Source organism: Crocuta crocuta, unplaced genomic scaffold (assembly GCF_008692635.1).
Source record: "Crocuta crocuta isolate KB4526 unplaced genomic scaffold, BGI_CrCroc_1.0 scaffold98, whole genome shotgun sequence".
Taxonomy (NCBI): Eukaryota; Metazoa; Chordata; class Mammalia; order Carnivora; family Hyaenidae; genus Crocuta; species Crocuta crocuta.
In genome coordinates this window covers 183,299-198,920 of record NW_027532593.1, presented here as the reverse complement: position 1 = coordinate 198,920, position 15,622 = coordinate 183,299, and the positions used below count along the sequence as shown (strand labels likewise).

General features: G+C 38.9%; 1 protein-coding gene across 3 annotated transcripts in view; it reads left to right on the top strand.

The window, feature by feature from the left end:
- The window catches only part of MTMR2 (myotubularin related protein 2), a 128,648-nt gene that overhangs the window by 103,134 nt on the left and 9,892 nt on the right, over positions 1-15,622 (top strand). For all 3 annotated transcript variants that reach the window (XM_077779932.1, XM_077779934.1, XM_077779933.1), the window contains 5 exons: positions 1,993-2,199; positions 7,159-7,251; positions 10,630-10,743; positions 12,435-12,611; positions 13,304-13,434. In XM_077779932.1, the coding sequence (XP_077636058.1) occupies positions 1,993-2,199; positions 7,159-7,251; positions 10,630-10,743; positions 12,435-12,611; positions 13,304-13,434 (722 nt within the window). The remainder of the gene's footprint in view (positions 1-1,992; positions 2,200-7,158; positions 7,252-10,629; positions 10,744-12,434; positions 12,612-13,303; positions 13,435-15,622) is intronic.

Genomic DNA, 15,622 nt, shown 5'->3' with positions numbered 1-15,622 from the left:
CAGTAGTATAGCACACCAAAATGTAGACTTCTACAACCACATACATATTAATATGATGAAATAAAGGGAAAGGACAGTTTTCATGTGAAGGAGCAGACTTGTTCTCACATTAGAATCTCTAAAATTCAGACAAAACTGACGACCAAATTGACCTCATGAGAATTAGAGACTATTTTTATTATTTCTCTCTTTCTAGAAGTTTAGAAGCTTGAATGTAGCCAAGTGCAAATATTCCTCAGAGATCATGTTTGTGTGGCCCATCTGTTACAATGCATGATGTATGAATAGAAAACAGTAAGGCATGATTTGAAACTAACATACATTGCACTGTCGACTTCTGTAAACTCCATTTCACTAGCACATATAACACATGAGCACATACAGCGTTCTCTTGAAAAGCTTGCTGTAACAGAAGCAAGTTTCCTCTGAGGTCTAAGAGGTGTGGCTGTGCCTGCACTGGCTTCTCCTTCCGCAGTCCTCACAGCAGCAAAGCTCACTTGCTCACCTTCTTCAAATCTCTGCTCAGATGTCACCTTCTCAGAAAGCACTTACCCAACCACACCAAATAAAAGTGCCACCAGCCCTTCCTGGACTCTGTGTGGTGCCTTCACTTACTGCCCTCTGACACAGTGTGTATTTTTTCTCTATTTGCATGTGGCTGGCCTCACGTGAGTAGAATGTAAGCATCATTAAGCCAGCCCTTGTCTGTTCGGTTCACTGCTCTGTCTCCAGCACCTAGAGCAGTGCCTGTCATATGGTAAGGGGCTTCTGAAAGGTTTATTGTATAAACGAATGAATGTGTGAATGAAGATGACCACTTTGGATAACTTCTTGGTCAGTCTTAACTTCCTGGCTGTTCTCATCCTTTGGGTCAGTGATTCATGTCTTGATTATACATTTGAATTACAACTGGAAGATATTTAAAATAGCTAGGATTAGTGGAGAGTGGGGCCCAGACACTTTGAAAAATGCTAACAGATTACTCTGAGGCATAGCCAAGGTTGACATTGCTTAAGAATACCCCATTTCCAGAATATGCTTATAGTTACAATCAAAAGAAGGTCATCATGCAATTTTCCAAGCCTAGTCAATCTCCTTTCTTTCATTCTCATCCACATTTGTGGACTCGTATTCTTCTCTAAGTATGTGTGGTCTAGCAGATAAGAATGGGACTATAGTATTCATCTTAAAGGACATTATACTGTTGTCTTTCTTTTTGGTTTTATCTAATTCTGTCTAGTTTTAACCCAAGATCAACTTCAGAAAAGGTAATTCTTTTGCAGTGTCTTCATACTTTTAAAAATAACTGAAATTATTTTAAATACCAGTTAAATTGACAGAGTAACCTATTGATCTGCTGTGCAGTTTTCATTCATACTGATACAGAAAAGTAGCTTACTCTAATGTTTATACTACACTTGCTGTAAGCTCTGTGAAATACAGTTAAGTCAGTGCTATAGAAGCTATAGAATGCATTAAGAGAGATCCAATTTTACTGCTTTCATAGTTATTCTAATTTGGTTAAGCATTGTTTACATAAGGCATAAGACTTCATTTGGCCGAGTTATTTTTATTTAAATAGATGATGTTGGGATATTTGAANCCGCGAGATCGTGACCTGAGCGAAAGTCGGACGCTCAACCGACTAAGCCACCCAGGCGCCCCGGGATATTTGAAGATTCTTAAAAACAGACCTCTTATAATTTAATCCTTCTTTTCTCTCACTCATACTGTTGATTCGTATAGAACCCAAATGTACCCTTCATTTGGCTCTCTGTGCAGATTAATAGCCTGCATTTATGACATTTTCCTAGTTTTAAAGGCAAAATATTATAGACCTTCTGCCACTTACATGAATTCTTCTTAGGAAGGGACTGATTTTTTTCTCCACGTTACTGAGACAGTCATCCATAATAAAACTGTGTTCGTTAATATTGAAGAAGGAAGTACTTAATTTGTTAAAAAATTCATTTTAAAAAATCTGTTTTGCAGCTCATTCTTGCTGGGGCTCTTAGGATCGCTGACAAAGTAGAGTCAGGAAAGACGTCTGTGGTGGTGCACTGCAGCGATGGCTGGGACCGCACAGCTCAGCTCACCTCCCTTGCCATGCTCATGTTGGACGGCTACTATCGAAGCATCCGAGGGTTTGAAGTCCTTGTGGAAAAAGAATGGCTAAGCTTTGGACATCGATTTCAGCTTGTGAGTAAAGAACCTTGACTTGATGTGTCTATCACATGCATTTAGAATGTGGCGTGTGAGAACAATGCCTTTTATTCATTAGATACTCATCTAATACTTATCCCTTTAAAGGGATAAACTTCTAGAGGGAACGTTCTTGTTAGTTTTGGAAAGCGTTAGGATGTCCTCTCATAGCTGTGTCGTCTGTTGTCTGGCTCGGTCCCTTCTGTGATCACTACCAGGGGAAACATTAGGCACCATGCCTTGATTTCCACAAGGTGTCTTCTACCGTCAAGTGCAGTTCAGTTTAGCATGAATGCTTATCGAGTTAAAAGGCACTTCTAATCAATCGTTCCTGTAGATGTAAAAGAAGCCAAGAATCGTTTAATTATTATTCTTTAAAAAACATTTTTTTTAATGTTTACTTTTGAGAGAGAGAGACAGAGCATGAGCAGGGGAGGGGCAGAGAGAGAGGGAGACACAGAATCTGAAGCTAGCTTCAGGCTCCAAGCTGTCAGCACAGAGCCCACCGCGGGGCTCAAACTCTGGAATGGTGAGATCATGACCTGAGCTGAAGTCGGACGCTTAACTGACTGAACTACCCAGGTGCTCCTAATTATTATTTTTAATATAAGAATACTTCAAAGTATTAGTGCTTACACAGAAACAGGGTCTTAGAAAAATCAGGTGGGACCAAAAGAAATATCAGAGAAAAAAATAATTTAACTCAAGTTGCAAATAAAACAGCTTTTTGATTATTCTTCTTTAAGTACTAACACTGTAATGACCATATATATGAAGAGTGTTGCAGTTAGTTTTATGGAAATGACAAATTTTTGTGCCTTCTATATGCCTCCAAATTTATTTTGATGTTTCTGTTGGTTTCAAATCTGAGTTGGCAGGACCTCAGAGGCCAGGCATTCATTGTTGAATGTCTTCTCTGGTGTCCCCATGAAATGATTGTTTAGTTTCTTCATTAACACCTCCAGAAATCAGCAGCCAGTCTCTTCCTCAGGCTATCTGGTCTCATTCCAGAAAGTCTACCCACTAGAAAGTTCTTCCTCATAGTGAGCTAAAATTTCCTTCCCATTCTCTTACATTCCCCTTTGAAGACAAGAACAGATATGACTACTCATACAGATAAGTTAGCCCTTCAAATATTTGGAAGTAGCTGTCTGCCCACTTCATGCATTTACTTCAGTTCTTCTGGCTAAACATTCATGGTTTTTTTTTTTTCAATCTTTCCCCATCTTAATCCCCTCTTGACCCAAGTTGTCCTCTGGACTTTGGTCATGCCTTTTTTTCAAGTATGGTGCCCAGAACTAATCACAGTTCCCGAAGTAGAGGAATGGAGTTATGTCCCTTTCCAAGGGTACTAAGCTTTCAGATTTGCTTTTTTGTCACTTTATACTTTGGATTCGATATCATGTGCCTGCTAATTAAACAAACATTCAAGTGGTTTTTAGCTGTGTTTCTGCTAAAGACAAATTTGCAATCAGAAAACTTGGGACCAGTGACCTGGTAGGCCTTGGTTCTCATGTATTGCTCCTGTGTGTTAGTTGTAATCATAGAGCTTAGAGAGTGTGCAGTAGGAATATTTTCCCAAAAAAGAGAAAAAGGATGAGCAAAAGTCTAGGTGGGATTGAGCTTGGCAAGAGCAGAGGTGAAGAGGGTGGGTGGAGCTGGAGAACCACAGAGGGAGAGTTAGATGGTCAGAGGTATTGAAGCCACTTAGTTCCTGGCAGCATTGTCTAGATTAGATGAAAGACTTTCTGAAAGATGTTTGCCCAGATACTGTCTCTACTGGTAACCTTTACTATTATGTGGTTACCAGGATATACCCACAGTGTTTATAAATACAGATGACCGCTGCACAATACACAGTAGAGGCTTAGGGGTGCAGTCAAAAATCCACATAAAACTGTTCATTCCTCCGCAGAACTTACCTCCTTATAACCTATGGTTGACTGGAAGGGAGCCTTACTGATAATGTAATCGGTTAACACATACTTTGTATGTTATATGTATTATATACAATATTCTTAAAATAAGCTAGAGAAAAGAAACTGTTATTAAGAAAATTGTTAGGAAGAGAACATGCATTTATAGTACTCTATAAAAAATCCACATGTAATGTGAACCTTTACTGTCCAGCCTGTGTTGTTCAAGATTCCCCTAACTTGAAAGAAACAGACATTTCATGGTAGTCTGCTCTTTTGAACTTGAACTGTTAAATAAAACTGGGCATCTGGGGTATCTCTTCAGATGGATCACCTTTTTAAATTTTTTGTAAAACCTACTTATCATGAAAAAAAATCATTAAAAAAAAACCTTTTACTTCAAAGAATGAAGTTTTAGTCAGACAAAGCTGCCCATGTTTATATAAATGTGACCAAAATAGTAAACATTTCAGACTGTTGGAATTTTCTGTGGATTCCTAAATTGCTAACTCTGGATACCTACTCCATTTTTTGCCCATAGTTTTTCTGAAAGCAGAATTTGACGATTAAGGGACACCTCGTAAAGAGGATATGCTCACCTGTTTAATTTAGGGTGATGCTTCCCAAACTTTTCCATTTCAGCATCTCTTACCATTCTTACCAGTTACTGATGACTCCAAAGAGCTTTGCATATATGGTTTATATCAACCAATATTTGCCATATTAGAAATTAAAATTTTTAAAAATGTTTGAATATTAATTAAAGAAATGATAAATTGTCGTAGTCTGCTTGGTTTGGTGTAACATAATACCACAAACTGGGTGGGTTGTAAATTTCAACAGAAATTTATTGCTCACAGTCGTGAAAGCTAGAAGTCCCAGATCAGGGTGCCAGCATAGTTTGGTTCCATTAACCTATTCGAGGTTGTAGGTTGAGAGCCTCTCACAGTGTCCTCACATGGTGAAGAGAGCTAGGGAGCTCTGTGGGGTCTTTTTTTAAAGTTTTTTTTTTTAAATTGTTTTTGAGAGAAGGTGTGTGTGCGCACACGCAGGGGCAGGGGAGGGGCAGAGAGAGAGGGGAAAGAAGGTCTGGAGTGGGCCCTGCACTGATGGCAGAGAGCCCAATGCAGGGCTTGAACTCATGAACTGTAAGTGAGATCATGACCTGAGCTAAAGGCAGACNGAGAGGGGAAAGAAGGTCTGGAGTGGGCCCTGCACTGATGGCAGAGAGCCCAATGCAGGGCTTGAACTCATGAACTGTGAGATCATGACCTGAGCTAAAGGCAGATACTTAACCATTTTTAAAGTTTACTTATTTTGAGAGAGAGAGAGGGAGAGAGAATTCCAAGCAGGCTCTACACTGACAGCAGAGCTCAGCATGGGGTTTGATCCCACGAACCAACTGTGAAATCATGACTGAGGTAGAGAAAGAATCCCAAGCAGGCTTTGCACTGTCAGTGTAGAGCCCCATGCAGGGCTCAACGCCATGACTGTGAGATCTTGACGTGAACTGCAATCAAGAGTTGGGAGCTTAACCTATAGAGCTACCCAGGCGCTCCTAGATATTCTTTAATATTATGCCAGAATTTAACAAATGCTAATTTCTTCTATGATCCTTGTAATGTGAAGTCCAGAACTAAATCGATGAGCTTTTCATTGTTTGTTCCATTAAATTCCATTGGTCTGTCTTGTACTTTGAATAGATCTTTCTTTTACTCATGCATGATTCTGTAACATCATGTATTGGTTACTTGGAAAGTACTGGCTTACTGACTTGTACAGCTCTTCCAATGGTAATGAATTTTATTACATAACATCATAATATCCCAGTTGTTAATATCACCAGTGATTTTATCAGAAAAGTTTGCATATTATTGAACTTATTGTGGCAGGTAGTTTTCTACAAATCTAATTGGCACTCAAAGCTTGAATTTTATCCTTGTTTTTCTTGGAATGACACATTCACTTTGTACATAAAAAAAAATATCTGCAGGATATTCAAGTCTTAATAACCATAGTTCACATATTAGCTGCTCTTTCAAGTCAAAATGATGTTCCGTGCAAAAGTAGTGTTTGTACCATCAACTTAAAAGAAAATCATGTTTATTTCCCACTTTGTTTCATAAGACGTTTAAACAAAAAACTGTCCTTAAGGGGAGAGATTTAATAAGCTTCCTTTTTACTGCTTCATCAAGGAATCTTGCTTTTTTCCCCCTTTGACTTAACTGTGAGTGTGTGGCAAGGCAGAATATAACACTACTAATGCCGCTTGACTCCAGTACCTTGCTTGATTCCCCCTAAGGTCCCCAAAGTTTTATCCTTCACCATTAGTGCAAATGTCAATGCACTAAAAAAAGGCAAATAATGTCTTTGTATCATTATGAAAATCGTTTTGACTTCACAGAGTCCCCCCATCCCCCACTTGACCCCCAGAAATCTGCCCACTTTTAGAATCCCTGCTTTGGAGTATGGAGGGTCTGTTTCACTCATCCGGGGCAAAGGTCCTTAGAAGAGAAAAAACCTGACAAAGCAGGTAAAGGTAAAAGTTTGTGCTAACATGATTCTTCTTGATAAGGACAGATGAGAGCTAAGATACAGCAGGTCCCCTTCACGCACTGGCCAAAGGTGTAAAAGGAGAAGGTTGATTCCTGAGGCTTTTGTACAAGTAACTGTTAATATTTAGGCACTAGTAAATCTCTGGGACAAAACATCAGGTTCTGAGAGCTGACTGCTCCTATCTTCCATTACTAACCTTTTAGATTTGGGCTTCATTTATGAAACAATGTTGTAATTCCTGTTACAAGCATCTCATGTCAGAAAATAATCTGGCTGTTTGTACATCAAAATGGTAATGAAGACTTCTACCTTGTAAAATTATGAGTGATTTCTATTTTCCTTGCCGCAACTCTTTTAAAAAGATTTTTGAATTTAAAAAAATATTGAGCAAATATTACTTTTATTGGAAAATAAAATTATTTCCATGAAAAAGAAAAGTCCCACAGAGCTCATACAGTATTTGTTTTTGCCCTTTCTGCCGCAGAGACTTGGCCATGGAGATAAGAACCACGCAGATGCAGACCGATCGCCTGTTTTTCTTCAGTTTATTGACTGTGTCTGGCAAATGACAAGACAGGTAATTTATTTAGGAAAGTCATTCTTCCATATTTCCTTTAAGCCACTCACAATTGGGAGATTTGGTCAATGATTATCCTACATTTAATGTAAAATGGAAATTCTTGTAAGATTTCTTGCTAAGTTAAAGGATGTTATTTGGAGATAGCAATAACACTTGACAGTTTGATCCATTAGCACTTCAGCCAGAGGAATTATTAATAACCCAAGAGGTTTCCTCCCTCATTTTACACAAGTAGTTAGATCATGGCAATATGTTTACCCAGAAGTTCATCTATATATTGCTAAGAAAGGTAGAGGTAAAGAAATGAAGAAATAGGCTAGGTAACTCTAGCAAAATAAAATCCTATTTTAAGTAATTTTAATGGAAAAATATGTTTAGATGGGAATTATGGTTCAGTGGGTGTGTAATAGATTCAGTTCTTTTTGTTCTTAGGTAAGGAGAAATTGTTTTTTAGATCTTCTATCAACTTTCTAACAAACTGATAAGAAATATTAATGGTAATAGATTTAGTCTTTTGGAAAGATACCAAAGGAGATTGAAAAACATCCGGATTATTATGGGATCACTTCACTAATGAGGCAGGGAGTTGGTGTCTGAAAAATATTTAACTCTGCTCAAAAATCATCTCAGATCTTGGCTACAGTGCATTGATATGTCAGTTAACTATTTCCCTGAGGGATATTAGACCTCAGACCACTGGAAGTCTGGTTTGGTTTTAGATAGACTGCTACATGAATGTGAAATAGGGCACTTACGGGCTCTGCTTTGCTGTGGGATTCTATTTTAGTTTCAAGAAAATACTGTTATTTCATTAAAAGAAAACAAATGGTTATCTCCAGGTGAAATACACCAATTATGTATGGAATACTGTGTTTTTCTCCCGCTCCCCCCCCCCAAGCATTTCAGTTTGGGTGGATTATTTTTTTTGAAAGCTGCTGGGTTAAATGAAGCATTGTAGTAGATATGACCACAGTATGATGAGGTTGGTATATATACTGCAAATGTGTAACAGTTCAAGTTTTGTTCTATAAAAGACCTTTGGTGTGTCTGGGGAGGGGAGATACTACATCGTTTAATCATGTTTACTACTTCTTGGAGTAGGTTTGAAGTTTTCCTTTGGAATTGCTTTTGAGGTAGTATAGCAGCTATACAAATTCATACCAATCCTTTTTTTGGGTGTCTGACTGAAAACAGTAAGACCATTACCATATTTGATTTTTAAATGTTTGAGTATTGGCAAAAATTAAATAGGCCATATCAAAGGCTCAAAAAGCTGTTTGAAACCATGGCACTCTTGATGGCTAAAGTACATACCTTGAGGGGACAACATGTGTGAATGTATTAGTTCTGGTATGTTAGGGAAAAAATCACATATACCCACTATTTGCAAAGAAAAGTACATGATAAATACCTTTCTTCCTTAGTGACGTGTGAACTTATTTTATGCTGTAGATCTCAAAGCGCTTAACTCTAATTCTGAGCTTCAGTTATACATAGAAAATCAGTTTAATCTTCAGTTTCTCTGATAGAACTGAAAATACATGATAGCGATGAGTCTTCATTTTAGACATCAGGTTACATTTTTCTGTACGATATTCGTGAAGGTAGAACATGTTAGACATCAGTTCTATAAATGGGCCATCATCAGTTTTATAAATAAACTTTTGGGCAGAGACTTAGCACGTTTGTCAAAATGATATCAGTTATGTTGTGAGGAGACAGATTCTCCCCTCCTCCCACCCCCACTTGCATCCACTCAGTCCTGGGTCAGGATGCAGTTGATGAAGGGCCCTGCAGATTTTTTAAAAAAATTTTTAACGTTTATTTATTATTGAGAGACACAGACAGAGCATGAGCTTGGGAGGCGTAGAGAGGGGGACACACAGAATCTGAAGCAGGCTCCAGGTTCTGAGCTGTCAGCACAGAGCCTGACACAGGGCTCGAACACACGAACCACAAGATCATGACCTGAGCCAAAGTCAGACGCTTAACCAACTGAGCCACCCAGGCACCCTGGGGCCCTGCAGATTTTCAACTCACTAGGGGAGCGAAATATTCCTCCTCTGCTCATTGCAGTTCATGCCTTGCCACTTTTGTTTTGTTGTGAGGAGATGGCCGCTGTTGAACCTCTCTTCTCATAACCGAGCAGGTAGTTTTGCCAGGAAAATGAACAACTAACCACAGGCTTAGCTCCTTTGGACTGCTGTGTAACAAGTCTGGGTGCATTCATAGTTGGCAAATAAGGCTGTTAAGAGTATGCCACACATTCCAGGAGATGAGATTTATTTTGTAAAGGAATGAATAGGATTTGACTAAGTTTCTTACAGGTAGTTGGCTTTTGGTTGGCATGTGCTTGATCACCTGCTTCAGCCTCACAGTCACAGAAAGTATTACTCAAGGCAGGGTAGTTACCCTTCATTGTTGGAGAAATTTGCCATTTGACCCTGCTTAGGAATCTGGGGAACATCAAGGTAAAGGTGGTTTCACCCCTCTCCCTCTTGCTTGTGGTTCAGGCTATTTTCTTGTCTACTGGGTAGGGATTATTCTAACAAAAACTTGGAACCAATATGTATCCTCAAATCTGCAATCCAAATATTCCCAGAATTTCTTTTTAACCATCCTATAATTGGTACAATTTTCATGGAGACTTTCAAATAACTTTGAAGTATTAGATGGATAAGGATGGATTATACTAAGTCCTTTACCTTCCTGGGATCTGTCATCCATCCGGAAGAAGTTCCCCCCAAATTGTGTTGTTTATGTAATATGAAGATACCCATTCAAGCTCTTGTCCTAGGTTATAGAGAAAGTGAATTTTCTTTTCGTTAGAAAGAGGCTGCCAAAGTATTGGATTACAGGATACTCTGGTTTGACCGGTTGGCTTTAATGATCTGCATGTCTGCCTTGGGTCTTCATTTTTGTACACTGCTGACATTTTCTGGAGACACTGATATTTTTTGTGTTATCCCTGAAACCAAAACTATGTTACTGAAAATTTAAAGAAAATCTCATTACGTTGTTTATGGTCACTTTTGGCAAAGAAAGGCTAGAGTTGCCATTATTGCCAAAGTCAAAATTCATTACTCCACAAGTTTAGGATTAACAGGCACAGGAGATACAGAAGCACCAAGATCAGACCATTCAAACTCTTGCTGCATAAGAAATGGAGATTTGGGGAGAAATCTCAGAAAAGTGATAAAGTGATTTTTTTAAATAGATAAAGCAGATAATGCCATAATGGCTTAGAAATATCTAGTTCTGAATATTGTTTAATTTTAGGAAATACTACAAAGTATCTACCCAGATGTGGGGATGAATATGCTTGAAAAAAATGTGCTAACAATTTTATTGTCGTTTATGATATTCAATTTGCAGTTTCCTACAGCATTTGAATTCAATGAATATTTTCTCATCACCATTTTGGACCATCTATATAGCTGTTTATTTGGAACATTCCTCTGTAACAGTGAACAGCAGAGAGGAAAAGAGGTAAAATATGAGCCATGCCGCTCCTCCCTTTACTCCCAGTATGCGTGATGTTTCCTAGACTTGGGTGCATTCTCTGATTTCTACTTAACAGTTCTTTTGGATGATTTCTTCGGCCATATTTTCTTTCACGTATTGTAAGGTGATTACCTCTTTTCCATATATCTGAACCTGATTTGTTTTCAAGTACCTCTGTTAAAAAGGTGGGAGGTACCAGCTAGCTGGGAGGTGAGTTTATGGGTAAAAAGTGGTGCCTGAACTGAAGTATGTGTAACCCTAGGAGCACCAGTGTTACCTTTAGTCCTTGCAGGATGGAAATCCTCCAAAGCAGGTACAGAAAAATGCCATGAGCAAAAAATACCTATGTGAATGAACGGACAGCCCAAATCTCCATATACCTTCTGCATACATATGAGCCATTTCAGGGTTTTTCCTTTTTTTTAATTGTAAAATAATACTGTAAAACATCCAAACACTGAAGAGATACTAAATAGAAAGTTTACATTTCCCCAATTCAGAGATAATCACTGTTAAGTGGTCAGTATTACATAGAAGAAGCCGTGTGAGGATTACGTTTCAAGTTTTACTTCTGACTTCCTCAAAATACATCTGTCCTGTGTATGAAATTCCAAACCATCTTGGTTGGCGTCTCCTTCTGTGTCACTTTTCATTCTAAAAGTGTGGTTATAAACTAGTTTATTCATGCTATTCCATAAAGCATCACAGCACAAAGTGCTTGCTCTGGAGCGGGGCTGCCTGGTTTGAGATTTTGGATGTCTCTCTTACTGTGTAACCCTGGGCAACTTAATTTCTGCTTCAGTAAGTCAGGGAAACTACTGTTGTGAGAGTTAACTAAAATAAACTACAAAACACTGCAGTAACTGCCATGTAGTAGACTGAAAGCTCCTTGAAGATGGATATTAAAAATTTTACTACACCGTATCTTCAGTGCCCATCATGCAGTTGGTATTCCCATGCATGGGGACCCCTTAAGAACTTGCTGAATGTTAATTAAAAATAGCTAGGTTCCAGAGATACTTCTCATCTCTTGAGAGCCTTGAGTAGAATTTAACTGTATCTTGATTTTCAAAAAAGAAACTTCTTATTGAGAGAAAATTTGCAGTCCATAAAATTAAGTATATCTACGGAGTCATAGAACTATCAGCATCACAGACTTGAGAACACTGAAAAGGAACCCAGTACCCATTGTAGTGACTCCCCAGTCTCCTCTCCTGGTCCCCGGCACACCCTGATCTCTGGATTTGCCTCTTCTGCATACATCATATTAATGGACTCATTCAAAAGGAGGCCTTTGTGTCTGGCGTCTTTCACTTAGCGTGTTTCCAAGGTTCAATGTGTAGTGTGTAGCGATACTTTATTCTTTGTCATGACTAAATATGATTCCACTATATAAATATGCCACACCTTATCCATTTATCAGTTGATGGACTTCAGGTTGTTTCTTTCTGTTGGCTATTACAGTGAATAATGTGGATTTGGACATCATGTGTTTCTATTCTCTCGGTATATACCTAAGAGTGGAACTGCTGGTATGCAACTTGTTTAAAACTCTTTGATGAATTGCAGGATATTTTCCAGTACCCTCTGATCTTAATGTAAGTGGGGCAAGTGTCCATGTTCTCTCCCTCGAGAGATTTTTAATAACTAAAAGTACCTGTATTTCCTTCTTATAGAATCTTCCTAAAAGGACTGTGTCACTGTGGTCTTACATAAATAGCCAGCTGGAAGACTTCACTAATCCTCTTTACGGGAGCTATTCCAATCATGTCCTTTATCCAGTAGCCAGCATGCGCCACCTAGAGCTCTGGGTGGGATATTACGTCAGGTGGAATCCACGGATGAAGCCACAGGTATATGCTGTAATGCAGACAGTGGGGGTTTTCGTCCATTCAACTCTATCGGGTTTGTCACCTTTAAAGCACCTAGAAAATTAGGTATACCTAAAACCTGCCCCTTTTCTTATGAAGTTATAATTGTGTAGTAGAAAAAGCACTACATGGAGGCGTGGGGGTGGGTAATCAATATACTTGATTCGTACCTGATTTTGCTCATATGGTCTTAGAGGAAACACTTTTCTTTCCTCCTCTGTAAAATGAGTGCCCTGGACTGGATAACTTCTACAGGCCATTTTAATAGGTTTGAGGAAAAGGCTTTAGGAAAAAGGCCTAACACAATTCTGGTCCATTTTTAAGTAGGTTATGGAATATATACTACTTAGAACTGCTTAAAAGACTAAAAATCTGCACATAAGTGATAGCAGATCTTGAGTTTTGTCTTTTAGATTTTCTGGTTACTTATTTGTTGTTTTGGGGTAAGTACCAGTTTCAGGGTATTCTGCAGAAAATCCTGGCGGCACTGGGAAAGAGTGGTGTTGTCAGAGTCCAGCTAATTCTCACCCATATGCTGGAAAGGTGGGCGTGGCCCCACAGCTGAGAAGGACACGCTGCAGCATTCAGGGAAAGACCTATATGCTGTAATGATTTCACTCAGGTTTGCTTCTAATTGCCTGGCTGAATGATTTGAAACTGTTTTGTTCTTGTAGGAGCCCATTCACAACAGATATAAAGAACTTCTTGCTAAACGAGCGGAGCTCCAGAAGAAAGTAGAGGAACTACAGAGAGAGATTTCCAACCGATCAACCTCATCCTCGGAGAGAGCCAGTTCTCCTGCACAGTGCGTCACTCCCGTCCAAACTGTTGTGTGAAAGGACTGTTTGAGGGGGGCCGTCGTTGCCATGAACCCTGGATCCCAGTGGCAGCTTTAGAGCATAAAGTCTTCTGAAGTTAGAACCCACCTATGAGAGAAATTCAGTTGCTCTATTTATTGTACATCTCTCCAGGATGGGTTTGGAACTGTAGCAGTGCAGGTGGCGTGAGTGAAATAACCCCATATGTAATTACATGATTATGACACTAATCTTCTACGTCACCCAAAGAATATTAAGATGCTTCCATACCAGATCCACAGTGAGAACAAGTTTCTGATTTTAAAATCAAAGTACAAACCACTCCAGAAATATACCTCTTGACAGAAGAGAAGTCACTGTACGGAGGGAAGGAGCATCAGTTTTCACACCAAACCAACACAGAGACTCCATGGCATTACATATATTGAGCCTCGATGTCATGAAAGATCAAAATCATTGGATACTCCTTCCCCCATCATGGGTTTCTCTTTTTTTGTAGTAGAGTGATTTACTTTGATCACCTTTCTGTACCTACACGCGTCACATAAGATATGGCAAAGTCCTGAGGACATTATGATGTAGTAGTAGTAGTTTAAAATTATTGCCGTTGTTATTTACATACTTATTTAAGATGTGTCAGGTAGCTGCTCCAAAATGATGCCTTAGAGATTCTTGGGGTGGGGGGCGGGATGGAGAGGAGGAAGTAGTAGCCGTCCAGGATTTCAGAAAATCATATGCCCTTCAGATTAGTTTCCATATGCCCAATTACTAGAAAAATAATGGAACATATTTTACAAGTTCATCACTTTCATTTACATTTTTGTGTGCGTGTCTGAATACAGAAGTTAATTGGTAAACTGTGAGGCAATACTTTAAAAGTATACTAGGATTGACTTTTTTCCCCCCTGAAGTCTGTATACATAGCTTATGGGTGAGATGTACTATGCTCAAATTTTACATGAACTATTTTACTACTACTTTGCAAATTCTGTTAATTCCACTGAAAGATTAAGTCTACCAAAGAATTTACTGCATGTAAAAATGTATCACAATCTCAGCGCCAGTAAAGGAAATACTGCTTCACTGTTCACCTGCCAGTAACAGTTCAGCACTGGGATAAATATTGGACTCCTGATAGCCTAAGAGCCATATGCTATGTACTGTCACAAAGGAGCTTCTTCTTGGGTCTTTCATTAAAAGAAAATTTCAACTGACTTTTAAACTTTGTCCTTATCCTGTTTTCCTGAAGTTTCTTTTGCAGAAATGTTATTTGGATAATTTTCAAAGAAAGGGGTACTTGTTCCAAATTGAGATGTTCAGTTTGAACCCATTTTGCTTGCTTCTAATACCCAAATCAAACAGAATTCCAAAATAAAGTATTTTTTCATTTGTTAACTCACCATAGCCTGAACCTTAAGTCCCTATTCTTGGGTCTTGCAGTGAGGAACTAGAATTTCTCTCAGTAAATCCAGTATTAGCAAAATCAGTACCAAAATGATTTAGTCTGTGACATAAACAAATATCACACTAATAAAAAAAATTAGTAATCGTATTTAAGTGGCCAGCCTATCAGAGCTAACTTTTCTATTCCAGATATTTTATAGATCCATTCTTTCCTGTCCATTCTACCAATTTCCTTACTTAAGTGCCGGAGTCCAACTCCGGCCAGGTCCAGGGATCCCAAAATGGATGGTGTCAGTGAGGGATGAGAAAGGCTTGACATTGTTCCAGGCCTTCCTGCACTGAGACTCAACTTTATTTTATGATTTAGTGTTTGGGGCACAGCACAGAAGTGGCGTTCTGATGATAAATCCTTTTATCAGTAAAAAGTTCCCAGGACATTGATATGCAAAAGGATGGGGAACAGCCCAGAGGTGGCATTAGCATAGTAAAGGCAAAAGTTATGCTCATCGCTTAATGGGAGGTATGAAGAAAAGCAAATCTTTCAGGAATGCAATATTGCTCCTATTACCATAAAAGAAGTTCTTACCTTACTTTTCCTTCACAAAGTGCAGTCATCATATCAAGGCCAGAATGAGTCACTCCTCATACCAATTAACAAGGTGACTTGGGGTTGGTACTCAAGCTGAAATAATTGGGTGGGGGTGGATATCGGGGTCACCATTTGATGGAAGAGTCCATGCAACTTACCTTGACCTCATAAGGAGTTCTTAC